The sequence below is a fragment of the Vigna unguiculata genome, chromosome 9 (genome assembly GCF_004118075.2).
Source record: "Vigna unguiculata cultivar IT97K-499-35 chromosome 9, ASM411807v1, whole genome shotgun sequence".
Taxonomy (NCBI): domain Eukaryota; kingdom Viridiplantae; phylum Streptophyta; class Magnoliopsida; order Fabales; family Fabaceae; genus Vigna; species Vigna unguiculata.
In genome coordinates this window covers 24,263,703-24,290,583 of record NC_040287.1, presented here as the reverse complement: position 1 = coordinate 24,290,583, position 26,881 = coordinate 24,263,703, and the positions used below count along the sequence as shown (strand labels likewise).

The following is a 26,881-nucleotide window of genomic DNA, read 5'->3' as shown; positions in this document are numbered from 1 at the left end:
TTTAGCTGAATTTTCGACAGCTAGTTCATAACATGTTTTTTAGTTTGAACAGTGTGATCTTAGGTTGGATGTCTTTAGTTGGAGATATATGTTATGCATGATTGTTGATTTTTCATGGTTGCATTGTGTTGATGTTTTGTTGTGATAAATATAGTTAGGATCTGTTTGTAGCGAAAAGGTTCGTAATTGAGTTGTATGTAACACCTCAATTTGGGATGTCACGAAAAGTTATAAAATGAACCCGTTTGGCAGTAAATGATTATCCTTTAAAACATACTAATAAAAAAACTTATAATTTAATTTACATTGGATAGTTTAAAACCTCAATTTGTCTAAAAATTTTCAAATAACAAACACAAATAAAAATAAATAAAATTACATCGTCTTGACCCTTTATGGTAAAAAATTTGATAAAAGAATATAAAATCCCAAGTTCAACCCTAGTCCCTCGTCATTCTACTCCATGCCAAAAGAATCTGCATTATCATATACTCTCGTATAACTCACGTTATATGATCATCGCACACACAACAAACACAAACAAACAAATAGGGGTAAACTAACCATAAATAAGGATACATAAACAGAATGTAGTAAAATAAAACATTTCAAATAATACTCAACATCTCATATTTATTAAGCTTGCACTTTCCACCATCTTTTATGAGTATAACTAATCAAGTAATATAATAATATTATCATGCATTAAAGCAATCACTACCCAAAAGTCAAATAAAATAAGAAAACAATTTGATACATCCACGTAGAGTATCAAACGGGTCCCACCATAAAGTTAGGATTTTAATGGCTTTAGCTTGCAACTAAAATCATGTAATTCATATGTGATTCATAGAGAAAACCAGTGGAAACGGCTGCAACAAAGATGAGAATTCACGTACTCAAAACAATGCAAACATTAGGTCATATGAGTCATGCATCTAAAAATATGAGAAAGGAAACTAGCACCATGTGGGCCCATGATCTTCTATCAATCAAATAAACATGTGATATAAAACTAATAAAGAGACAAAATTCAAAGCGTAATGTTATCTAAGAGTAATCCCATGCAACCCTGTGATTGCACCAACCATCAAGATATTTGAGATAACCAACTAGCACATGGTTGCACCGAACCCTAAGGTGAGTTAACCAATGAAAAAAAGAAAACTACCTTTAACCACAACATTTTTCCAAGCACTTAACACAATTATATATAGCATACCCAACATGCACTGCACCACAAACTATTGTGAATATGATCATGCACCTTGAGAAAGTGAGCAACCCAAAACAACAACTGTTAATTATTCAAATTTTCCAAAGCAAAGCAATGAAACACAAATGGAATAATACAAGAAGAGGAAACGAAACCAAAGTTGCCCTCACACAATATGCAAAAAATAGGTTTGAAACCCAAATGACACACCATAAAAACAATTAAAGCACTTTGCCATGCATCAAACGAAAACAAGAACTAGAATATATTAACGTGAAACCACCACCTGACACAACCTTAGAAGGTCCACAGGGGGCCATGGCCCCCAAGACTTTTTAATTTTTAAATTGATTTTTTTTATAAAATATAATATTTAATATTAATAAATAATAAAATAAAAAAGTAAACATAATAAAGAGTAGTAAAATTTATTTAGATTTTTTTTCTCTCTCTCATTTTAAGTTTATCACGTATTGTATTCATTTATTACTCTTGCATCTCTTCTTTAGTTTTTGGTTTTAAAAAAGAAATATAAAGTTAAAAATAAATTCATTATTTCGTTCTCAGTTCTCATCCGTTATCTTCTAAGATAAAAAAGATAATTTTCTCATTTCTCTTGTTAGGAAAATATTATTTTGATATTTAGTTTTTTTTTTTCATCTTATGAGTTTTTTGTATATTTATTTTTTATGAATATAAAAAGAAAAGTTAGGTATTTTATGTTTTTACATAACCATTTCTTAAAGCTGACTTAATTATCATTTTTTTTAGTAATTACGTCTCTCAATTTGTGATTAGATTTTGATAAACTATTTTCAGTCTTAATTTTTTTAAAATAGTTATTATTGATGAAAAACAAAATAATAAATTACTTTTTTAAGTGATAAAAGGGAAGATACCCTTGAAGAAGAAAACATACAAATTTACTTCTTTACCTATAGTCAAATATGATACTAGGAATTCAATTGTTGAATTAGATTGAATTAGAGAACCATATATTAAAATTCAAAGAATTATAAGGGAAAAATTTCATATTAATTCTTTTAAATTATAGGCAGAATGTTTTATATTCTTTGAAAATTATTATATTTGGAAATTATTATAAGAAAATGTTCTCAAATATGAAAATGTTCAGGAAAATAGATGAAATTAGAAAACTTATTTAGAATGAGTTTCATATCAAATACAATTTCAAAACTATAATTAAAAAAAACATAAAAGGATTTCAATACTAAATTATATATATATTTTTTATATTAGTAATAATAATTAAATATATAAGATTTAAGTATATTATTTTGACCCCTCCAAAATTTTTGATCAAGATCCGCCGCTAGACACAACCTACACTCATGCACACTATCTCAACTAACTAACTTTCACAAAAAGCTAAAACTTAAGCCCGATGAACGGGAACACACAAAAGAACCCACTTTACTAACCAAATTTCAAGAAGAGTTGGAAAGAGAAAAGAAACCCCATGTAACAAACCAAAAAGAAAAGAACCCGTGAAAATGCTTGCGGACCACCTAGAGGAGATATGATACGTGACCGACCTTTCATGCAACAGAACATGACACATTTGGCAACAAGAGAAAAAGATAAGAGGTGCACAAAGTCTTACCCCTATGTAACATGGCATATCCATCATGAAAGTCCACAAAGTCAATAAAATAAATAATATATATGGCAATTAAAAGAAATCATGCACCACCCACAATTACCATTTGGCTAACAAGACCAATTAGACTAAAACATCTATTTTTGGGAACACTGCACCACATACGAGAACAACAAAATAAAACTTTTCATTCATCTCATGGACCCCTATAAAACATTTAATGTGTGTTGTTGTTTGGGAAAGGAAGCAAAAACTAAACCCCAAAGTATTAAGAGATCTAGTAAGGGAGAAAAGAGATTACCTATACCGTAACAGATAATATTCGCTTGAGATATTATAAGGATTACTTATACAAGAAGTAAGGCTTAATTTTACTAACAATTCCTACATAATTTCTTTTTGAGACTACAAGTTGACCTTCATAAATAAAAGAATAACATGTAATATTTCATATATTTTGGTTCACTCCAAGAAGGCTAACCTTGACAATAAAATTCAAATGAACTAAATGAACACGAGATTAACATCTACACCGAATAAAAGTATCAAAGTTAAATCTTGGATGAATAAGGAACCTGAAAAAAAAATGGTTGTATGAACTACTGAAAAAAATAATATTGGTAATTAGTCATCATTTTGTATTAATTTAAGAAGAATTTTTGTTTCTTATAAGTTTCAATAGCATGGGATGCAACATTGGAATATCTCTCCTCTTTCACACTTTCATCCTTATAATCTTTTACTTTATTATCTAAGCAATGGCAATTTCATGAATTTAAAAATAAAAATACTAAAATAAAATACTCTTAATTAAATTAATTGAAATATCTTAGACAATTCATACTTCAAAGTAAAAGTATAGACAATTCTTCAACATTTTCAAGCAAGAGGCAATTCTTATAATTTGTTAAGGATCCAATATCGAATGTTAAACACAAATTCAAATGCACTTTGGTGATATAGATGTTTAAAAAATATGTATTCATTAAAGTAAGATATGAAAAATGTTTATTATTATTCTTCCACCATTCTAACACATCCATTTTTTTTAAAGTCAAATTCAAGGTTGGTTCATCTAAATATGTAACTAGTCGAATCCTTTAAATTTTATTAGCGACTTGAAGCTTGCTCATTTTTACTACAATTTTGTTATAAGTTAGTAGCATGTAATTGACAAGTGCAATAAAAACTAAAAAAAAAAACAAGTTGATTTAATTAAGTAACTTGCATAGACAATCTTTCGTATAGAAGTAGACGAGGACGAAGAATGTTAATACTTACGCTTTTGAAAATTCTAGGGTGTAGTAAAACCTTTGCTAGAATATTGGCGAAATCTTGCATAACTTTTCTTTTATTTTCTTTTTCTAATTTTAGATCCTAAGTAAGTGGATCAAATGTTTTATGACAAAAATCCAATGTTTCTAAGTTCATTATTAACTCTAAAATTGCACCAGATGCAAACATAATATTGTATTCATATACCAATATTTCTCAAATTTAACCATTATCAACTCAACCATTTTACTAATTATTTTATCCTCATCTTTCACATTTTCTTTTAACAAACATTGAATTTTTGAAACTTGTAAAAGAATACGACCTGAAGTAGGATAGCTTGTGGCAAAATGACAAAAATCAAGGTAGTGGATAAATAGAGAGTAAAACAAATTACAAATATTTTCAGTTATCTTTTACTTTTCCTTCGAAGGAGAATACTTATAAGGTTCATCAACCAAGTGGAAGTTTCCAAAAACATGCTAATATTTAAGTGCATATTTTTATCGTCAAGTAAATCGAGTTAATTGTTGTGATGACATGTTTTGAATCTTTTGAAAATATGTTTGAACTGTTGTTTGACATAATAGGTGATGAGTCATTATTCTCTTATTCTATTGTCTTTTTGTGCTCATCTTTATGGATGTTTAATTCTTAATTGTCTATCTTCAGTGTATTTTCGTCCATTAGGCTTTATTTGGCCATTATTCAGAATTTTGATTAATTTGGCATTAATTGATCTAATTTTCGTTTTTAATTATTTTTAGGTATTTTTGTGAAACAATTTAGGAGCTTGAATATTAATCTTAAGATGAAGATAGTTTTCACATAATTTTCACGACATTCAAGTAATTGGGCTAGCATTTTGGACCCAGAGTGACATTTTTGTAATTTTGCAACCTTGAGTGGCAATTTTATAAATATGAGTGGCAGAGTGATGTGACCACGAGTTTTTCTTAGGGTTTTAGGTGCAAAACCCCTGTCTTCGTTTTTCAACAATTGAACCACGTTTCTAGGAGCTCCATTGAAGACCCATCGAAGACCCATTGATGAAAGACTCCATTTTCACGTTTTTGCATTTTGAACTAGCACCCACTTGGAGATTTTCTAATTTCCACACTCTCTTTAAGCTTATTTAGTTTCGTTTTGAGTATTGAACAACACCCAACCTTGGGTTTTCGTTTTTCTAGTTTAATTCACGTTTTTCATGTTATGCTTGTTCTTGGTTACATTTCTATAGCATTTTGTTGCTATTGAATGATGCAGTTCAATTTTTCTTTGAGTTGTATTTCAAATTCCATGTCTAGCTAAATTCTTTGTATTGGTTCCTTGAAGAAATTGAAATGGAACCTTAAGGTTGTTGATTCCTATTGCAATTTCAGTTCTGTTTGCTCTTCATTCTCTTCAATCTTTACTTTTTTGGAAGGAATGCGAAATTGGTAGATGCTTAATCACAATTTTATGTTTCTATTTTGCACTTTAATTCAACCTTTGTTCATGCTTAATGAGTGTGGGTTATATTAAAGTCGTTTAATTTGTGTGAGAGAAGTTGAATGATGTATGTTTTGCTTAATTGCATGGTAAACTCGTTTTTAAGCTTCGCTTAGTTGCATAATCATGAGTTTCAGGAGAGTTAACAGAGCCAAGTGATTTCGTGACCTATGATTGATGGGATTTCAATTGGATCAAGGAATCAATACTATTTTTGTTCACTATTTTATTAATCTACAATTATGTTTAATTTTGATTTGAAATTATGAATCTGTCAATCTTTCCCACTCTTTTGTGTATTAAGAATCTTTGAAAATATTGGTAATTGGGAGACGACCTTGGGTTGATTCCTAAGTACTGAATTTAAACTATTTTATTTGGTTGAGTATGATCTTGATCAATAGGCTTTGTGAATGGTTGACAATTGATGAAATTGAATAGTATTTTTGTAACATCCCATTTTAATTAAATAAAACCACCAAAATGAGATAATACATGTTTGATAATCCAAAATAGTTAACATATAATATAAGTACAATTGTCCGAAAAGAAACAATTATACAAGAACAAAAAAAGATTGTTATCTAATGCTCAGACTAGGATTCTACTACATCTTGTTGTGCATCCACTCCTACATCATCACATGCTCCCACCAATTAATGGTAATCAATGGAAAAGAAGAAAATACACAAACAACAATCAATACAATGAGATCGAGGGTAAGCTAATGAAACTTCAAACATACATAATTTAACTCCACACATGAAATGTACACACAATTAAGATATCACACCCAAGTTAGCAATTTATCATTCCAAAATCACAATGCAATGTCATCAACACATAAACATAAGCTAGAATTGATTAACTGGATTTATACATGTACTTGGACATAAGAAGTCTTGCACAAGTCATAAAACCTCTTAGTGGATTGCAGCAAAGACTCTGACTCCACTTGACCTAACAAACCAAAACTAATAAAATTCTTGTGGACAGGGTGAGTTTACAGGGACGTTTTGGACGTAGATGGAGGAGTGGAAACTGAGCTTGAAAACGATGGCGTGGATGTTGCAAGGGTTGAGTGTGGAGGGTTTGAGGATGAGGGGGAAGGTGAAGTGATCGAAGGGGCAAGGGCGAGGGAGGCAGCGTGGAGTGCCAGGTGGCAGATGATGGCGTTGTATTGTAGGGGAAGGTGTCGTTGGGGATGGGGAAACGAAGGAGCACGGAGGCGGCGTAACGGGTGGTGTCGGGGGTGATGATGAGTTTGCGCAACGAAGAATGAAGACACGCAGGGAGAGAGGTTTTGGTTGTACACTCTCTTCAAGTTGGAGTAATATCTGGCCATCTCCTCGTTCCACTTTTCTGCATCTTCTCATTCATTCATTCTAACCCTCTTATCTAGACTTCTACTTTTACAACTTCCAATCTATCACAGTAAGTAACCACCAAGTCATATATATCATTTCGGGTTTTTTTTTTTCCATTCTAGGCAAATGACTTTGGTTTATTACGGATATAGGCAGCTTTTTAAAAAATTACAGAAGTAGGCAAAACGTTCTGGGGGTGCACGTTTTCATATGAAGAAATCGTGTAGCCCCCATACGTTTTTGTGGTCAACTGGGTCAGAGGGCGAAATCGTGTGGGAGGTGAACATTTTTGGTGCCATAATCGATTACCGTATGTTGTAGTCGATTACTGCATGCTGTAATCGTGCATGGAGATAACGTCTTTGAAGCCGTAATCGATTATCGTAGTGTGTAATCGATTACTGAGTGTGTTGCAGTTTTCTGGGTATTGTGTAATCGATTACGCACGAACTGTAATCGATTACATGCGTAATTTTTTGAAAAAAAAAACGTTAACAAACATTTCACTGGATGGGAAAGCAATGATGTATAATATAGTTGAATATGAAACTAAAAACAGTTATATTAGTGGAAAAAAAAGATTACAATCAATTAAAGTACTAAGATAATAATATCAATGTCAAAGTGCATTAAAAAAATACAAAGTTTTTGAATGAAAATAAACATGAAAATGCATCTAAGATGGAGGAAATTGGCGCCGCACATAAGCTATGTCTTCCTCAAGTTGACCAACCCGAGCATCTATACTGTCAATCTTGAACCAACAAAAGCCCGGAGATCGCGGATTTCGTGGATAATATCATTAAGCATAGCAGCAGATGCATCCTAGGTAGGCTGAGGCGGTGGAGATGGTGTGCGGTCATCATGAATAGGTGCATTCTGCATATCACGTTTATGAATCCATTCACCATTTTGGTTTTTTACAAAACCAAAGGAATGAATCACTTCAGCACCAATTGGACCTATTCTCCAATTAATCTCCTCAAATGGTTCATCTTCTAGAGGAACATTAAACTTAATAAAAATGTCAGTAATATGATTAGCATATGGTAAAGGGGCATGGTCTCTTAATGCCTTTTTCATGCGATATCTAATCAGATGACCCCAGTTAAGCTGCCTTCTGGTCAGCATTGCCCACATTAAGATAATGTCTCCTTCAGTTGCTTAGGCAAGGTTAGTTGATCGGGGCACCAGGCATCGACATAAGATGTAGTGTAGGATACGTGTTTCCACTTTCATTTGCCCTGCCAGTATTCTTCCTCCAATATTTACATTGTCATGACAAATCATCATTTTTGCATTGTGACTTGAATAATCATCTCTCCATTCCTCAACCATGTTTCCCTCAAAACAGACCCCTTGAGTGCCCAATTGAGTTATACGATAAAACATATCTATATCCATCCTAATTTTCACATGCTTAACTTCACTAAGAATAACCCCTTCCTCAGTAATTTGTAAGTTGGAATAAAATACTCTAACTAATTCCGGATAATAACATTTATGATTAGTCAAAAAAGGTAATAATCCCAAGTTGTGGAGTATATCATAGCACTCAAAGTTTTGCTCAGTTATAAAATCATCAGGATATCTGGGTTCAAGAATATCTCTGGCAGAAAATTTTGAAGTATACCTCTCATATTGTGCTACGGAAGAGAACAATCTCTGTGGTTGTGAAGGTGCAATTATTTCTTCAGGTTCGTTGACGGCGGGACCACGGCGATGGCGAGCACCGACTTGAGTCTTGCGTTTCCTTGATGATTCTGCCATTTTAGGGTGTTTCTGAAGATTATAATCGGTGGGTTTTGTAGAGAATTGAAAATGAGAAAGATTGCAACAAACGGGAGGTGATTTGGTTAAGAAATGAAGGCACAGTGATGAAATCACGGAGGAGAGAAAGGGGGCGCGGGTGGGGTTTTTGGGATGCAGCGGCCGAGAGAGAAAATGTTGTTTTTATAGTGGAAGACGAGTCGTAATCGATTATAGGGTTTGTGTAATCGATTACGACGTTAAAAATAACATTCCAGGGGCTTCTGATAGTGTTGTAATCGATTACAGGGTTTCGGTAATCGATTACGAAGGAAAAAATGAAGTTCTAGTAGCTCGTGTTAGAGTTGTAATTGATTACAGAGTTTATGTAATCGATTACCAATCTAGAAATAATTTTGCAAATTCTCCTGTTAATCGATTAAAGGTGTGTTGTAATCGATTACGAAGGTATTATTTATGTTCCAGGTTGTCGTGTTACTTCAGTAATCGATTACATTGTACAAATTTGGGCTTGTGTAATCGATTACGCTCATATTAGATGTCCAAATTTTGGTCATGGTAATCGATTACACTTTCATGGTAATCGTTTACCGCACGCATTGTTGCTGAAAATTAATTGTGGTGATGGATTACAGCATAACATTTTTTTTTAGCATTTGTACTCCATTAATAAAAAAGTTTAACATATGGCATTAATTAAAGAAAAATAAAATGATAAATAAGTTGCACATAACTTCAAATGGAAAGCAAAAAAATAAATAAAACAACGATTTACGGCAACCATTTGTATCTTCTTCTTCCCCGGTGATCCACAAACCATCCAGAATTGATATCTTGGTATTCTTCGGAAGGTGTTGGTGGTCTGATGTCTCTAGTTTGGAGATGCGCGGTTTTTTGACAGATTGGTCTAGACTTTGTACGTGTTTCCAACGACTGATCATTTATGAAACATCAAAGTCACATTTGATTTCCGCGGTGTCATGAAATAGTCGCCTGTTGCGTATTGTTGAAGGGCGACGATAGTCAATTTGTTTGACAACTCTACGGTCACCACACTCGACTAATTGAGTTACAGTTTGTAATAATTCATCGTAGGTGCAATCATGTCTGATGAAGAAGGTTTTCGTGGCATCGGAACGAAACTCAAGACCAAAACCAGATCGACTCTCTATGATACCAGCACCCCTTAAAGGTTCACTATAATAAAGAATAGTTGGTGAAGTTGGGAGAGAGTTTGAGGATGATGATGATGGGGTGTTTGTAGTTAAAAGAGAAAGGATTTCTTCAGGTGATCTTGTGAAGGTCACGTACAATTCAATCATGGTGTTGAAAGGGAAAGAAGACTTACATTCCAACATTTGAAAAACAGGTTCATCTGTCTTTATTTCAAATGCGTCATAGACAATATTTCCTTCAAAAGTCATTGTGGGTCGTCTAAAGTATAGGTTGTTAATGGTTGTGTGTGCTTGGCTTGGAATGGCTGCACAAACTCTTTGGTTCAGTATGTTGTATGTGCAGTTGTATGGAATGCGAACAATCTCCGGAGTCTGACATATGAACTTCACCCCATCCTCACAGAGTTTCATTTCATCGTTTGTGTATAAGGCAGCTATGTAAGAATTGGTGAAATCCTGCGACTTTGTGATGCCAAACATTTCAGGGGAAAATTGTTCCATCTTTCGGTTTTCAATTAAGAAAGAAAAAGAGGAAGGAGATGCCAAGCAATTGATGTGTTGGAAAGTTGAAAGTTTGCATTTGATGTAGTGTGGGGATGTGGTTTTTATAAGCATAGTAGTTGCACAATTATTGAGTGAATCAAGAAAGACAAAATGATAAAGGTTGAATTCATTACGTACATATGCAATTGTCATATTGAAATAGTACACATACATAGTACAATATTCTCCCATAATGTGATAACTTTATTTCACAACAACATTATTCAACGGTGGCTGCCTGTGCCACATGGTGGCCTTCGTGTCGGTTGTCGAGGTCGTCTCTCAGGTTGTGGGGGAGGAGGGGCTGACTCACTTTCGTCATTAGTATCTTCCACTTCCACGGATTCAGAACCTCCTTTTGAAACATTAAATGGAATTTCAGGTCTGTAGTATGGTTGTAAAGATGAGGCGCCTCGGTATGCAGATGGTGGAGTTAGTGATGATGTCCCAAACATTTGTGATGGAACACCCCCATAGCTGGAAATATGTGGGCCAGATGAACCACCATAATATTGCGCTGGACCTGATCCAAAGTTTGAAGGCGCTGGAAAAAAACCATATGAAGTCGGGACCTGTTGAGATGACGATGGAGGATGCATTCTGTGATCCCAATTCCTAAAACCAGCAGTTACATTTTATGACTGAAGGAGGCCGAAAAAGGGTGTATCCGGATGAAACTGCTGATGTGAAGGCGGATTCTGATATTGCTCCAGCATGTCATACTAAAACAAAATAACAAATTAAATTTTATTATTTAAAATGAATTATAATCGAAACTTTAATTAGCATGCTGTGAATGAAAAAATGATTCTCACTTCATCATCGGATGATTGCGCAATAACCGTGATATACCGGATGGTATGATTTATGTATCATTGCATGTAGGGCGAGTTATCACGCAGATGGCCACTTTTGGTGAAAGGTTCGCCCTGAACAATGGAATTATGGCGATTATTCAATAGCATGATAAAGCGATGGTGTTATTGCCTCCAATTAATTTCCCCCATTCCTCGGAGATCAATTCGGTGAACCTTATCCAGGTTCATCGGGTCGGATGGGATGTTTTGTCGCCAACCAAACTGTCTGACTACCCGGTCAACTTGGTGAAATTCAACCGTCGCAAAACATATAAGAGGAACCAATGCCCGACTAATTGGAGAAACATTTATTATTATCATGCGACTAACATGTGGTTGTCGATATGGTGTCCACAAAAACTGCAAAAATTAGTGTTAATAATTTTAAAAAAACGAAGGGAATTTCAAGAAACAAAATAGTAGAGCATTGGTGATAATGAACCTGCTTTGGTTGAATTTGATCAAATTTTTGTCGGAAGCCCACCACAGTAGTTTGGTCATGGAACACAGAATGTGTTTGCCGACACCACCTCACACTTAAGGGGAACGCAAGCCCAGCCACAATCTCGTCCTCCGTGACTGGTTGTATTTCTGGAGAGATGCATGTAAATCTCTCCCACGCCCAACACTGGAGCAATAACATGTATCCACCAATGTTGTCTTGATGGAATTTTGTGTTGTGATCCAGTGCACGATAGAGGCATGCCAATACTGCGGAACCCCAACTAAAATTTGAAATATGCTCCAAATCTGTTAACAATGGCAAGAACATAAAATGCACGAGATTGGCTGATGTATCCGGCATCAACATGCTGCCAATCAAAATGAGGATGTGTTCTCGTGCATACTGTCTAACGGTAGCTAGTGTTGCATCATCCGGTAATTCTCGGAATCTACTATTTAGCCATGATAGCTTTATTCGGTTCCCTATAATCATATTTTCGGGAGGAATATCCCCCAATAAATCTTGACACAATTGTAGCAGGTTTCCAGAACTTCCACCGGTGACGGGTTCACCATCAATTGGCATCCCTAGTTGCAGTGAAACATCTTCCAATGTAACAGTTGTTTCTTCGAGTGGCATGTGGAAGGTGTGAGTTTCAGTCCTCCACCTTTCACATAATGTTGTTACCATTAGGTGGTTAATCTCCATATTACTCACTTTTAGAACGTGACCAAAACCAGCAGCATCAATTACCATTCTGACCCTAGGGTCAATAAGATCTATATGTTTTAGTATCCAGATAGAATGGCGTCGTGGCCGGAGGACCCTCTCGTTTCCTTGCCAAATCTGGTTGGTGATGTGATCGTCTTGATGACGCAACACGGACAAGTTTGCTGGCAGGTTGTTGTTCTGAGCCATAATAAACTATGTAAAAGTATATGAAAATATTAACATAATATCATTTCAAGTTAATCACTAACAAAACAAACAAAAAACAAATTATCATAAAATTGACCGAACTTGTTAGACTAACGGAGGACAAATTAATTTTGATACGCTGCAAATCCAACTACAATGGGAAGGCAATGAAGTATTCAGTGATGTGAATGTTGCACCTGATATGGGTATTTAAACTACATCACCACACTATTCACTCACATGCCTTACTTTTCATTTTTCTCTCTCTCACGTAGCAAAGCATCTGTCTAAAAAATAGGAGCCTATTTTCTTACACCTCCATGCACACCACCACATGGCTTCTTCTATTCACCACACAAACCTTCTCTTCAATAATAATAACTTTTTCAGAGAATCTCATACTATTTTTCAAATTTGCAGGTGGCAGAAACATTTCCAATCAAACCATTATTGTGAATAGTATCATGCACAACAAAAAATGATGCATTATTTTCAATAGTAATGTGCAGAAGCGTGATTTATTGTGAGTGCAGAAGCGTGAAGTTGTAATAGTATCATGGCAGCTGCAGCAGTCCAGGAATCACGTCGAATCGGAGAATCAAAAAAGTGTAAGAAGAAAACGTCATGGGGGTACACGTTTTTCAAATGAAAGTGTAATGGGGGGCACGTTTTCTGAAAAGAAAACGTGTGGGGGGGCACGTTTTCTGAATAGAAAACGTGTGGGGGGCACGTTTTCTTTATCAAAACATGTGGGGGGTGCACGTTTTCTAAAAAAAATTATTTTTTTTCTTTTCGCACCCCCTACCCACTCCTTTTGCACTCCAACCCACTCCATTTGATTCTACTGACTAAAACGCTTATATATTCTACCACACTACCATTGTTTCTCCTATCAAAACTTCTCTGCATACCAAGCTTCACATATGAAATATCCTGATCTATTTTTCGATCTAAAATATTCGGGTCTGCACTTCCATACCAACCTGTTCATAATGAGTTCGTGGAATTATGGAGGATCTTCTTCGTCTAATCCGATCGATGACGAACCTATCATTCCAGACATTGTCGAAGAGTTTACTTCCGATGATTTTTATGAAGACAATGCAGACGATCAAGAAATTGTCCTGATTCCTCCTATGGATTACAATCCCTATGGGGAAGTCGAACTACAAGAACGAATGCAATTCGATTCTAAAGAGGCAACGGTCTCTGCCATCAAACATTATCACATCACTAATGGATACAACTTCAATGTGGTAGAATCAAAACCGCATCTTTATGTTGCACGATGCATCCATTACAACAATGGATGTCAATGGCGTCTGAGGGCTAGTTATAGTAAAATCCGACATCATTGGGAAATCAAGTCCATTGATGGTACACATACGTGTTTCCCTACATTAATGTCACAAGATCACTACAATCTAGATTTGACCCAAATTGCTTCCATTGTTTTTCATTTGGTCCGCACAAATCCAAGCATTCGCATCAAAAGCTTGGTCGTTGACATCAAAAGTCGTTACGGATACACAGTCACATATAGAAGAGCATTGATTGCGAAGGAGAAAGCAATTACAATGGAGTATGGTGATTGGGACCAATCTTATAATGAAGTTCCCAGATGGTTACTAGCTGCCCAACAGACCAATCCTGGGACAATTTTTCAACTTTCCGGTCCTCCAGTTAATATTGATGCTGAGGATGGAAGTTCCACATACATTATGGAACGTTGCTTCTGGGCATTTAGACCATGCATTGAAGGTTTTAAGTATTGTAAACCTGTTGTTCAAGTGGATGGAACCTTTTTAACAGGCAGATATCATGCCACCTTGCTAATTGCAATTGCTCAGGATGGAAATAGAAACATATTTCCTTTGACATTTGCAATAGTAGAAGGTGAGACAAAGGAGGCATTGATTTGGTTTTTTCAACTACTACGAGAGCATGTAACTCCTCAGCCAAATCTCTACCTAATTACTGATAGAGGCAAGGGAATTTTGTCAGCCCTACGATCGGAAGAGGTTGACTGGGAATCAGACAATCTTCACTCTGTCTACTACATACGTCATCTGGGTTCCAACTTCAACAACCGCTTTAAAAATGCCGATCTCAAAAAACAATTCATTAACTTGGGTACGACGTTCTCCTAACTTTAAATTCCAGATGCACAAAATATTTCCTATACATAACATTTTTTCCTTTCATTTTATATTTCTCTTTCACAGCTTATGAAGTCAAACAACCTACCGTGCAAGCAAAACTTTCAGCTATAAGGTTCCAATTCCCACAAGCAGTAGCTTGGATTGATAAAATCCCCTTACATAAGTGGTCTCAGGCTTATGATGGGGGGCGCAGGTACACGCACATGACAATAAACTTGGCGGAGTGCATGAACTCTGTGCTTAAGGGGGCTCGCTCATTACCTATCTGTGCACTATTGAAAATTACATTTCAAAACATAAATGCTTGGTTTGTTGAACGCGGCTTAAAGGCAGACTCTATGTTAAGAGCTGGCCATCAATATCCAGAAGATGTCACAACCTTGCTCCAACAAAATCAACAGAAATCTGCATATTGTCATGTTCAACGCTACGATCGAGATAATTCAGAATTCGAGGTGCAAGAGATATCGAGCCCCCATCACTATAGGCCAAAACCAATCTCATTCACTATCAGATTAAACGATTGGTGGTGTGATTGTGGTCACTTCCAAGCTAGTCGATTACCCTGTCATCACGTCATAGCTGTTTGTTCTTTTGGTCATATGCCACTTTCAAATTTTATCGATCCAGTTTACACCCTTGATAACATAAATAAGGCTTATCAAGTCCAATTCCACCCCCTGCGAAATGAGGACTATTGGTCAACATATACAGGTCCTAATTTCACTCTAGACCCCCAAACTAGGCGTAAGGCTTCGGGATAGACATGTCAAAGTGAGCCAACCCGGCTCACACGGGTTGGCTCACCACGAGCCGGGTTCAAAATGAGTGAACCCAACCCGGCTCACTTTTTGGTGAGCCAGAAATTTTATAACCCGGCTCAACCCACTACGGGTTGGTGGGTTAAGTGGGTTGGCTCACCAACCCACCTAAAAAAATTATTTATTTATTTTTTTTATTATTCAAATATTTAAATAAATTTTTAAGTAACCTATGAGATGACAATCATAGTAAAATCAAGAATCAATGTTTTGATCATGCTCACCACCAATATATGAAGAATTATTTCCAAGAAAGTATCCATTAGTCTAAGAAAGCATAACTAATATTACAAATTTTCTGTCATGCTATTCAACAAAATATAAATAAAAAAAACTATACATTTTTTTCATGCTAATTTAGAAAAAATTGTTTATAAGACGGTTACTTGAGTAATTTACTATAAAGATTATAGTTAAAGATTAAAGCATCAACATATATATAACTTGACAATCAAATTAATTAAACATTCAAATAATTCAAATATAATTAAACAACATTCTAGCATTCAAAAATATGAAATTGTGAACAAATATAATTGGAGTAGTAAATAATTTAAAAAAATTTAAAAAAAATTAAAAAAAAAATTGTAAAAAAATGTTGGTGGGTTAAGTGGGCCAACCCACCTTCAACCCGGCTCGAACCCGTTTAACCCGTGGGTTAAGTGAGCCGGGTTGAGTTCAACCCACTTTTGAAAAAGTTGAATTTTTCTCAACCCAACCCGGCTCGAACCCGTGGTGAGCCGGGTTGGCTCACGGGTTGAAACCCATTTTGACATCTCTACTTCGGGACAACCTACAACGACTAGGATCCATAACGAAATGGATCAACCCGTTACGGATAAGCCAAAAAAATGCTCTTATTCTCGCACTGAGGGTCATCATAGGGGACAATGTCCATTTCGCCAATAATTTGTACATTTTTTATTTCAATTAATTTAATTTTCAATGTTTTTTTCTTCTTTCTATGAACATTAATATTTCTTATGCTTTCATCAACTACAAGTTCAAATACTTTATTCTTTTATGGACCAAAAAACTTTATAAAATCATAACAAATTATTATGTTCGTCTGTAATCGATTACATTACACTCAAAAAACAGCAACACATGCAGTAATCGATTACAGCCTACAGTAATCGATTACTGAATGAAAAACGTATCCCCCCCCACGATTTCATATAAAAACGTGCACCCCCAACAATTTCCTTTGAAAATCGTGCACCCCCCAACGATTTCCTTTGAAGATCGTCCACCCCCCACACGATTTCGCTTGTTGACAAATTCTGACCAAACAACGTATGGGGACTACACGATTTCTTCATAACGAAAACGTGCACCCCCAAAACGTTTTTCCTACTTCTGTAATTTTTTAAAAACTTGCCTATATCCGTAATAAACCAAAGTCATTTGCCTAGAATGGAAAAAAAACCATCATTTCGCTTAATTCAGTGACATGGAAATGTACAAAAAATTTAACATTGGGAGTGAAAGAAAGGCACCATTGTCTAGGGTGAAAGATTTATATACATCACTACCTAACTTCTTCACTTAAGACATATTATTTGAGTTTTGAGTTCTGCACGAGTTCAGTTTCTCTACTGGATAAAAAATTACTGAGTGTGTCTGCTAGTTAGTCAAACAGTGTCGTTTCCACTTTTTAAAATTTAATAAAATATATTTTACTGTTAATGATGCATTTAAATGCAACCTACTTTTCTTTTTTCTATTTTTTAAATGCATTCAAATGAAATAATGTGTTACAGGTGCTTGTTATCTTCAAAGTCTATCAGTTCTTAGCATTTTATTTTTCCTTTGTATTTTACACAGTTCTTTTGAGTTTTTTTTTTTCCTTTAGCACATGTAAATGTATAGTGGATAATGATAGAATGCCCCCTTTTTTGACCCCGAAGTTACCCGCCTATGTGGCAGTTATTATTTTAATAATTTTAAACTAAACGACAATTGGAGGCAGCGGCAAAGGAAAGTTAGCGTGATGTGCACGCGCTTTGAATTGGATAAAGTTTTTAAAAAAACGCATTCGGTTGAGCGTTTTCCCTCGTTTCTTCCTCTTAACTTTCTTCTTGGAGCAGAGACGCACAAGCAAGCACAGAGGCATTTGAATCGCAAGGCATTCTCTTCCCCAAAAGGCTATCGTTCCATAAAGGTTGATGTTGTGGGTCGCAGTGGAAGCGGATAGCGGAGTTGTGGAGAGTGGTTTGGGTTCTTAGAGGCGGCAGGTTCCGCGGAAAGTGGTGGGTACCGTTCGATTCATTGGTTGGGCGCTCTCTTGTTGGCGTAGTTGTTGGTTGATTAAAGGCCATTCACAAATTGAAATAGGGTTTCGACACAATTGAATGGCCATCCAAATAATTCTATCACCATGAATCATCACCAAACTACCTAAATAAGTAATTGGAATTCCAGATTGAATGAAAAACCAACTTTTCTGGTTCCATAATCAAGTATCTTTTAGTGATTCCATATCTACCTTTTTACGTTGAACTTTTTGTACATGCAATACTGCAACTGATTTTACACTGTATTACTACGTTCAATAGGGTTTCGACATAATCGAATGGCCATTCAAATAATTCCATCACCATGAATCATCACCAAACTACTTAAATAAGTAATTGGAATTCAAGATTGAATTAAAAACCAACTTTTCTGCTTCCATAATCAAGTGTCCTTTTCTGATTCCATAACTACCTTTTTATGTTGAACTTTTTGTACTGCTAGTACTGAAACTGATTTGACACTGTATTATTACTTGAAATAGGGTTTCGAAACAATCGAATGGCCATCTAAATAATTCCATCACTATGAATCATCACCAAACTACCTAAATAAGTAATTGGAATTCTAGATTGAATGAAAAACCAATTTTTCTGGTTCGATAATCAAGTGTCCTTTTGTGATTCCATATCTGCCTTTTTACATTGAACTTTTTGTACATGCAGTACTGCAACTGATTTTACACTGTATTATTATGTGAAATAGGGTTTCGACACAATCGAATGGTCATCCAAATAATTTCATCACCATGAATCATCACCAAACTACTTAAATAAGTAATTGGAATTTAAGATTGAATTAAAAACCAACTTTTCTGGTTCCATAATCAAATGTCCTTTTCTGATTCCATAACTGCCTTTTTACGTTCAACTTTTTGTACATGCAGTACTGCAACTGATTTTACACTGTATTATTACGTGAAATAGGGTTTGGACACAATCAAATGGCCATCCAAATAATTCTATCACCGTGAATCATCACCAAACTACTTAAATAAGTAATTGGAATTCAAGATTGAATTAAAAACCAACTTTTCTGGTTCGATAATCAAGTGTCCTTTTGTGATTTCATAACTGCCTTTTTACGTTGAACTTTTTGTACTGTCAGTACTGGAACTGATTTTACACTGAATTATTACGTGAAATAGGGTCTGGACACAATCGAATGGCCATCCAAATAATTCCATCACCATGAATCATCACCAAACTACTTAAATAAGTAATTGGAATTCAAGATTCAATTAAAAACCAACTTTTCTGGTTCCATAATCAAGTGTCGTTTTGTGATTCTATAACTGCCTTTTTATGTTGAACTTTTTGTACTGCCAGTACTGCAACTTATTTTACACTGAATTATTACGTGAAATAGGGTTTGGACACAATCTAATGGCCATCCAAATAATTTCATCACCATGAATCATCACCAAACTACTTAAATAAGTAATTAGAATTCAAGTTTGAATTAAAAACCAACTTTTCTGCTTCCATAATCAAGTGTCCTTTTCTGATTCCATAACTGTCTTTTTACATTGAACTTTTTGTACATGCAGTACTGCAACTGATTTTACACTATATTATTACGTGAAATAGGGTTTGGACACAATCTAATGGCCATCCAAATAATTCCATCACCATGAATCATCACCAAACTACTTAAATAAGTAATTGGAATTCAAGATTGAATTAAAAACCAACTTTTCTGCTTCCATAATCAAGTGTCCTTTTCTGATTCCATAACTGTTTTTTTACATTGAACTTTTTGTACATGCAGTACTGCAACTGATTTTACACTGTATTATTACGTGAAATAGGGTTTGGACACAATCGAATGGCCATCCAAATAATTCCATCACCATGAATCATCACCAAACTACTTAAATAAGTAATTGGAATTCAAGATTGAATTAAAAACCAACTTTTCTGGTTCGATAATCAAGTGTCCTTTTGTGATTTCATAACTGCCTTTTTACGTTGAACTTTTTGTACTGCTAGTACTGCAACTGATTTTACACTGAATTATTACGTGAAACAGGGTTTCGACACAATCGAATGGTCATACAAATAATTCCATCACCATAATCCCACAACACAGCAATTCTTAAAATTCAATAACTGTCTTTATGAGATATGAATTTTGTACCACAGACTTACACAATTTACTTACTAAATAAATGCACTACATAACACCACAAACACTTTAGAAAAGTCATTATTTATTAATTGCACCATAACACAACAGAAACACAACAAATAGAATTGTACACAACTTAATGAAAATGAAAATGTCTATGTTCTTATAATTAAACAAATGAAAATGATATTTCATTTCCATCAAACAAAACAAACTACATACATATTGCTCATACTCCAACAACTATTTCGGTATCCTTTTCTTCTTCCGACTATAAACTGCGAACGGAGTTTGGATTACACGGCTTTTGAACCGTAACCGTGGATCATTCCTCATACGCACGTACATATCCCTGTTCGTTGCATTTCTGTCTTCTGCAGCTTCACTTGGAACATCCACTTCATTCAAATTCATAGGAGAAACAAATTCATCTTTACTTATATTTTCCCTCTCAGCCAAAGTTGATTTCAATTTAGCAATCGCTCCACCAAGTTCACGAATATCATGTTCTTGCTGCTCAATTACACCCATAAGCTGCTCCTTTTTCGTTCCGAAAAAACATCACAAAAATAGTGGTTTCATTTGGGGAAGAACATCATAAAAATAGGGGTTTGTAATCGGATAGCAAAACATACCAAAGCACCCTTTGATTTGCAGAAGAAGAACACTTCAAATTAGGGCTTCCAATTCTCCGCACGAAGCTATGGCAGCAATCCACACTCTCGCCGCACTCTCGCCTTTAGTTTAAACCGCAAAGGAAAGTTATGTTTTTCTAACTTTTCCTTTTTCCTCTCTTGCGCGTGTATCACAACCTCACCATTCACTCCACCTTCTCTCACGCGTTTCTGCTCCCGTTTGGTTAAAAATTATTAAAATAATGACTGCCACGTAGGCGGGTAACTTCGGGGTCAAAAAAAGGGGACATTCTATCATTATCCATGTATATTATTGGTTACTGTGTTTGCACCTATGAACTTTATTGCTGCAATATTATATGCCTCCGCTCCCTATAATGTGAACTTAGTTACTTGATCACACAATGCTGTGAAACTAGACTAAACTTTAATCGACCAATTATTTTTCATAACACAACTATGAAAAAAAAAAAAAGAGGAAAAACTCGAGCTTTATAACATGAAGATAACGATTATCACATCAAACCACAAGAAAAAGCATACCAAAAACGGCCAAGATGAATATAAGTTAATAAAAACTCCACAATTAAGAAAGTTCACCAAATATAGTTTTTTTTTTTAGAAAAAAAAAAACAAAACTATGGAAACATAGTATGTTAATGTTAGTTTGTTCCATGGCTTGCTAAAGAAAAGAGAGGTTTACTTTTACACCCAGTTGACTAAAACTTCCATAAACCATAAAACAAGAGAAAAACATGTGATGATTTGGAAAAGTCTGGTGGCAGTCTCCACAAACCAGAAACAAAAAGAAGAGGCGCCAGTAGCGGAGGAGGCGTCGGTTTCAAAGGAGGAGGCTCGATGGTGGAGAGATGCAGTACTTTAATTTGTGAAGATAAAGGAATCCCGCCAGTGAACGACCGACGGCTCGCATTGTCGAAAACCACCCCTTTACTTCTTTTTTTTCTCACTTCGTTGGCTAAATTATACAGCAGAGAAACCAAACCCATATAATACAGAATACCAAATTAGAGAACCAAATCGAATAAAAACTAAAATATAAAATCATCATCTAACCTATATTAGAAGATTGGAGCTAGTTCCCTGCCCCGCCCGCCCATACTTTGAATTTAGATTTAATTTCTGTAAAACCGTCGTTAATAAGAAAATAAAATGAACTCGAAGACTTTTACCGATGAAACACTAGAATTTTCCTTTTTACCTACCATTTAGTCAATTTTGAAAACTTTGAAAGATTAAAAATAGACCATACAGCCTCACTGAGCCGTTAAAGTGATTTTTTTCGGGAGTAATACAAATAAGAACTGTACATGGCCACCTCGCAACGAGGATATTTTTAGGGAGGTGAGGGCTGAGTAAATACCTTTCAAAATGAACATATGGTAGCTATGGCTATCACTATAAACGCTAGATGCAAGTTGAGAACAAAATTAACATCATACAATTTGTAGAGCATGATCAGAACAGTAATTTGGAGAACTCTACTACCCAGGAATGACTATGAATCGAAAACACCATCAGCGAAGCTATACAAATCAGAAGCTCCAGTGCGACTTGAAGCACCGATAGAGAGATGCTCTGGCACTCCTGCAAAACCTTCTTGAGATGTTTTCCCATACAAATTATTTACTAGTGCTGTAGATTGCCCCACAAAACTCTGCCCAACTGACCTATCATGAGACAACGATGCCCCTTCCCCAACTCCATGCCATCTATAACTGTTGCTGTTTAGCACTGTCCCAACATTATCTCTTATCATATCCCCCTGATACCCAGAATATGAACCACCCATACCTCCTCCAAGCATATTAGCCCCACTTGCTGCAACTGTAGTTCCAAGATATTTTTCGGCCAACGAATCCGAAACAGATCCAAGTTGTATGGATGCTGCACTGAGATAACTATTTGGGTAACCATATGATCTACCGTCCAGCAAATGCGCTGCCAATGAACCTTCATACGAGCTATTTCCATCCATACGACTTACAATCCTTTGCTCGTGCAAAGCCGCGATTGAGGGTGATAGCACAGACGCATCTCTTCCACCAAACCTTGTTCGTTTAGCCTCTGGAACCTTCATTTTGTTAGATGAGTTGTTTTTATCTACTTTTCTCTTGATCATCGACTTCTCTTCAATTTTTATATTGATATCACTAATATCTTTCTCCAAGTTGATAATCTTATCCTTAAGTTCCCACCCAGGAAGAAGTTTTACAAAGTCAATATTGTGGCCTTCCAAACAGTTCACTACAGATTTCAAAGCAGCTAAATATTTTTCATGTGCTTGCTTCTGTGAAATATCAACATGTGTCAATAATGTTAATATTCATATGAAAAAAAAAAAAACACTCACTATAATAAATATTGGAAACCAGCTATAACATACCAGCGCACTAGGAAAATCATTTGCATCTTGTTTGGATTTCTTCCAAGTTTCTTCAGACTTCTGTAGAAATGAAGTCAGAGCTGTATGAGGAGAATATTTCTCTTCAAGCCCAAAGCTATAAGCCAAATCAACAGCTTTAACAACCATGTTTTTTCTTATCATCCCATCTGCAATATCTGTGGCCAATATAAATAAAAAATGAGAAAACAACTTTTCAGAGTAGAAAGTAACAACATATTCATCATAATCATTAAGGCCAACATGCCTGATTGAGGAAGAGGACGAGGACCGTTAGGAGGGCAATGAAATTAAAGGGTATGTTCATTTTCAATAATTGATGATTGGTGTAAAACCCATTTCTTTTACTATATGTGTGCTCATTAAAAAGAAAAGAGCAAAGGTAGTTCCCTCTCCCAAACCCCCTCAGCTTCCTCACCATCCTTTTCTCTCAACTTTTCTCTACTTCCCAGCCACTGTCCTACCCTTTTCTCTTTGCTTTTCTCACCCCACAACAGCTCATTTTTTCTCTCTTCTTGAAACTGAGGCCAGATTTGGGATCTTTGCGGAGTCCTCCTCAAATCAAACCAAACGTTTTCTTCATCTGCGTAAGTTGAAAAATCTAACCTTCGTCTCCTTCGTCTGTTTGAGGGTGTTTATCTCTACTTGAGTTCTGATTAGAGCCTCATGCTTCACTGTATTTCCGTCATTTTGGTTTCTTTAGGTTGATTGGGGTTTTGCAACTTGAAAATCATCTTGGGGGTTCTTCATTGTTTCAATTTTGGTCTACGTTTGAGGTAAGGGAAGCTAGGTTCTTCTGTTAAATTTCGAAATAAATTGTTTATCCCGGTATTTGATTGCATCTTGATGTGTTGGATTGATGAGTGCACTAAATCGAAGTGGTTGTGTTGTTTTTGTTTGGGATTTTTGGTTTTGCATGATGAAATCAGTGAAAATCTGCTATTCTAGCTTAAGCAAGAATTTCTAACTTAAGCGAGATAAGTCTCGGCCAAGCAAGAAATATCTAGATTCAGCGAGAATAGTAGAATGTCACTTTGTTCTCTGTTTGAGTTGTCGCTCAAGTGAGAATTCCTAACTTAAGCAAGATCAGTCTTGCTCAAACAAGAATTTCTAGCTCAAGCAAAAGCAGTCTCGCCCAAGCGAGAAAGATCTAGCTTAAGCGAGAATGTAGAATTTTAATTCTGATTCCAAATGCATGTATCCAAATAATTAAGTTTAGTGTCAACTGTTTGTGTGCACTTATGTGAATTGATTGTAGTTTCCCATGTATGAATTATAATTGATATGATTTAAATGATTTTAGGATAACCCTTTTGTAAACTAGCTTACCCTTGCACTTTGTGACCTTGTTTTGTTCTTCTTTTGCGATGATCACCATTTTGGTGGGAGCAAATGAAGATGCAGGTTTAAAGACAGCTCTAACAGATGAGAAGTCTATGATTAGAGTTGTGAGCTTGCAACAGATATATGAGTAGATGTACGTTTAGTATAGGAATACCTTTAAAGTTTTTGTTGTTGTATAAATGGTATAATTTTATAGTCTAAACTCTCAAGAGGACTATATTAATATACTTTTTATTTCGTAAAACCTACATTTGAATATTGTAATGAAATGTCTTATTTTATTAGTATTATACTACTAAAATGGGATGTTACAATTGGTAAGGTGTTGACAAATTTTTCAATACAATTTTATGATGCAAGAAAAGGTGTCATGGGGTGGAGTGTCAGTGAGTCGCATATTATTTTCCACCATTCAACAGACCAATGTCTCATACTCCCTCGTATTTTAAACAACAAGAAAATCCATGCCAAAATCTAAAGATCATAATTAGTAGTTTGGGCGATGATTTTCTTTTACTATCAGAAGAAAAATAGAAAAGAAAATGTGAGAGAAATATGCAGTTGATAATATTCAGAAGATGTTTATTTTTGCGAAAATACAAAGCTAATACAAATATTAACCAAAAAAGATTGCAAACAGTATACTGTCAACAAACAGTCTCACATTGTCTATAAAAAATCTCATCCACTTTGAGTCTCGTTAAATGGAAGAAGCTAAAGCTACTTTACCTATAGATGCCATTTACACTGCCTTGCCACTCAAGTTTAGGCAAAGAAAACAATTTAATTTCTTTCAGTATTCTGATCTGACAAGTAATCAAGGCAACACCTTAGCTTGTTGACAATTTAAACCCCAATGGAAACCATAGATATTGACTAATATGACGGAAACAAAATCATTCCATTTCTTAGCATTGTCACAACTTTCAAATTTTATCAACAAAGCAGTAAAGCACAATATCTTATTCATATTGATCAGACTATCACTATGATTACTGCATTCACAAAAAGCACACAATGCATATAAATGTATACCTGAAACCCTCTTAAGCAAGAGCTGAGACTGGCGCAGGGCATCGAAGATTTCTCTGTTATTGCTAACACTCACTAAGTTGCATATATCCTCATCCCTGAAAGCAGCAGGAATCCCAAAGCCAGCAACGAACAGAATCAGACCCCTGGCATCAATCTCAGAGGCCTTCGACAAACCCCCTTCAACAATGAGCCTCTTCCTCCACGCAACCGCGGCCGAATCGGCCTCTTTCTTCAACGAAGCCTCCACTTCCTCCTCGTTACCAACACGTCCAGAGAGCAAATAGTACTCCAAAACCAGAACCGAAACCTGCCTTGCTGGAATCATCGGCGAGTCTTTCGTGTACGCTTTGCTTCCCTGGAGGAAAAACCTCCCAATGCATTCAAACACGAGCTTCGAAGGCTTCGGCGAACTCTTCAGCGCAACGGGAACCTGTTCCCGAAGCGACGCCGGCTCGGATAAACGCGATAACACGTATTTACGCAGGCCGCGGCTATTCATCGTTTTGCAAAGCGAAAGAAGCTCGTCCTCTTCCTTTTCTTCTTCTTTTACTTTCCCTTTCTCTGTCTCTTCCTCTTCCTCTTCCGCCTTAGGTTTTGGCTTCGGATTGGAATCCGTTTTACCAGTCTCTGATCGAGAGACGATGGCTTCGGTTGTTTCTTTCGCATTTGGCGAGGCGTTGGACCCTGACGATTGGAGTTCCTTCGTCCTTGCGTTGATGGCCTGTTCGATGAAATCAAAGTGCCTCTGCAGTTCGTCGTACCTGCTCTTGAAGGTTTGTATGGCAATGGAGAGGTTGTTGAGTTGGCTCACCGAATTCGCTAATTTGTCTCCGGCGTCGTTTTCGTTTTCCGGTGGCAGCGAAGGTAGTCCGTTTGTTAGGCTCTCAGTGGTGGCCATGCTGTGGAAATGGGCTGAGAATGAAAAGCAAAACCCTAGAATTTGCGCGGAAGAGAAAAATTGATTCCAGTCTCCGGTGGCACCGCAGGAACGCAATCACGTGATAAAATCGTGGCGTGATCCAGTAGAAGGAAGGTGCGTGTAGTTATAGAGGGATGGGCCTATGCATGTTACTCGCAACGGGCCCATAAGTAAAAAGAATTTATTTATTTCATTTTGTATAAAAATGGTGGTTTTAATGCTTTATGTTTAGAGAAACATTATTTTTATTCCCATCTTTTAACATTGATGAATCAATATTCAAAATTTTTAAAATGTGTCTTTTTTTTATTTTATAATGGTAAAAATTATCTCTGAATATTAAATTTAAATGTAAAATAACTACGTTTACATATTTTTGAAATTAGAGAATTAACTTATATCGATGCAATAGGGACCGAAAGAAAGTCAGAAAAAAGGTC

At 35.7% G+C, this 26,881-nt stretch overlaps 3 protein-coding genes across 3 annotated transcripts; 1 reads left to right on the top strand and 2 right to left on the bottom strand.

Moving 5' to 3' along the window:
- Positions 1-11,330: 11,330 nt before the first annotated feature.
- On the bottom strand, positions 11,331-12,678 carry LOC114163586 (protein MAIN-LIKE 1-like). Its single transcript, XM_028047891.1, has 3 exons — positions 11,758-12,678; positions 11,490-11,675; positions 11,331-11,387 (listed from the first exon to the last, which is right to left on the bottom strand). The coding sequence occupies exons 1-3, from the start codon at positions 12,676-12,678 to the stop codon at positions 11,331-11,333; spliced, it is 1,164 nt and encodes a 387-aa protein (XP_027903692.1).
- A 992-nt stretch (positions 12,679-13,670) lies between these two features.
- LOC114163585 lies at positions 13,671-15,604 on the top strand. Its single transcript, XM_028047890.1, has 2 exons — positions 13,671-14,811; positions 14,904-15,604. Exons 1-2 carry the CDS (start codon positions 13,671-13,673, stop codon positions 15,602-15,604), a joined length of 1,842 nt encoding a protein of 613 aa, XP_027903691.1.
- A 6,377-nt stretch (positions 15,605-21,981) lies between these two features.
- LOC114163814 (protein FRIGIDA) lies at positions 21,982-26,554 on the bottom strand. Its single transcript, XM_028048163.1, has 3 exons — positions 25,523-26,554; positions 23,126-23,301; positions 21,982-23,029 (listed from the first exon to the last, which is right to left on the bottom strand). The coding sequence occupies exons 1-3, from the start codon at positions 26,418-26,420 to the stop codon at positions 22,238-22,240; spliced, it is 1,866 nt and encodes a 621-aa protein (XP_027903964.1). The 5' UTR covers positions 26,421-26,554; the 3' UTR covers positions 21,982-22,237.
- Positions 26,555-26,881: the final 327 nt, after the last annotated feature.

Excerpts from the sequence above, each read along its gene's own strand:
- LOC114163586 (XM_028047891.1), bottom strand. The coding sequence starts at position 12,678 with ATGGCTCAGAACAACAACCTGCCAGCAAACTTGTCCGTGTTGCGTCAT. Across the intron at positions 11,676-11,757 it reads ATCAAATTCAACCAAAGCAG|TTTTTGTGGACACCATATCG; the intron begins GTTCATTATCAC and ends TAATTTTTGCAG. Across the intron at positions 11,388-11,489 it reads ACCCGATGAACCTGGATAAG|GGCGAACCTTTCACCAAAAG; the intron begins GTTCACCGAATT and ends TCCATTGTTCAG.
- LOC114163585 (XM_028047890.1), top strand. The coding sequence starts at position 13,671 with ATGAGTTCGTGGAATTATGGAGGATCTTCTTCGTCTAATCCGATCGAT. Across the intron at positions 14,812-14,903 it reads AAAACAATTCATTAACTTGG|CTTATGAAGTCAAACAACCT; the intron begins GTACGACGTTCT and ends TCTCTTTCACAG.
- LOC114163814 (XM_028048163.1), bottom strand. The coding sequence starts at position 26,420 with ATGGCCACCACTGAGAGCCTAACAAACGGACTACCTTCGCTGCCACCG. Across the intron at positions 23,302-25,522 it reads CTTGCTTAAGAGGGTTTCAG|ATATTGCAGATGGGATGATA; the intron begins GTATACATTTAT and ends TATTGGCCACAG. Across the intron at positions 23,030-23,125 it reads ATGATTTTCCTAGTGCGCTG|AAGCAAGCACATGAAAAATA; the intron begins GTATGTTATAGC and ends GATATTTCACAG.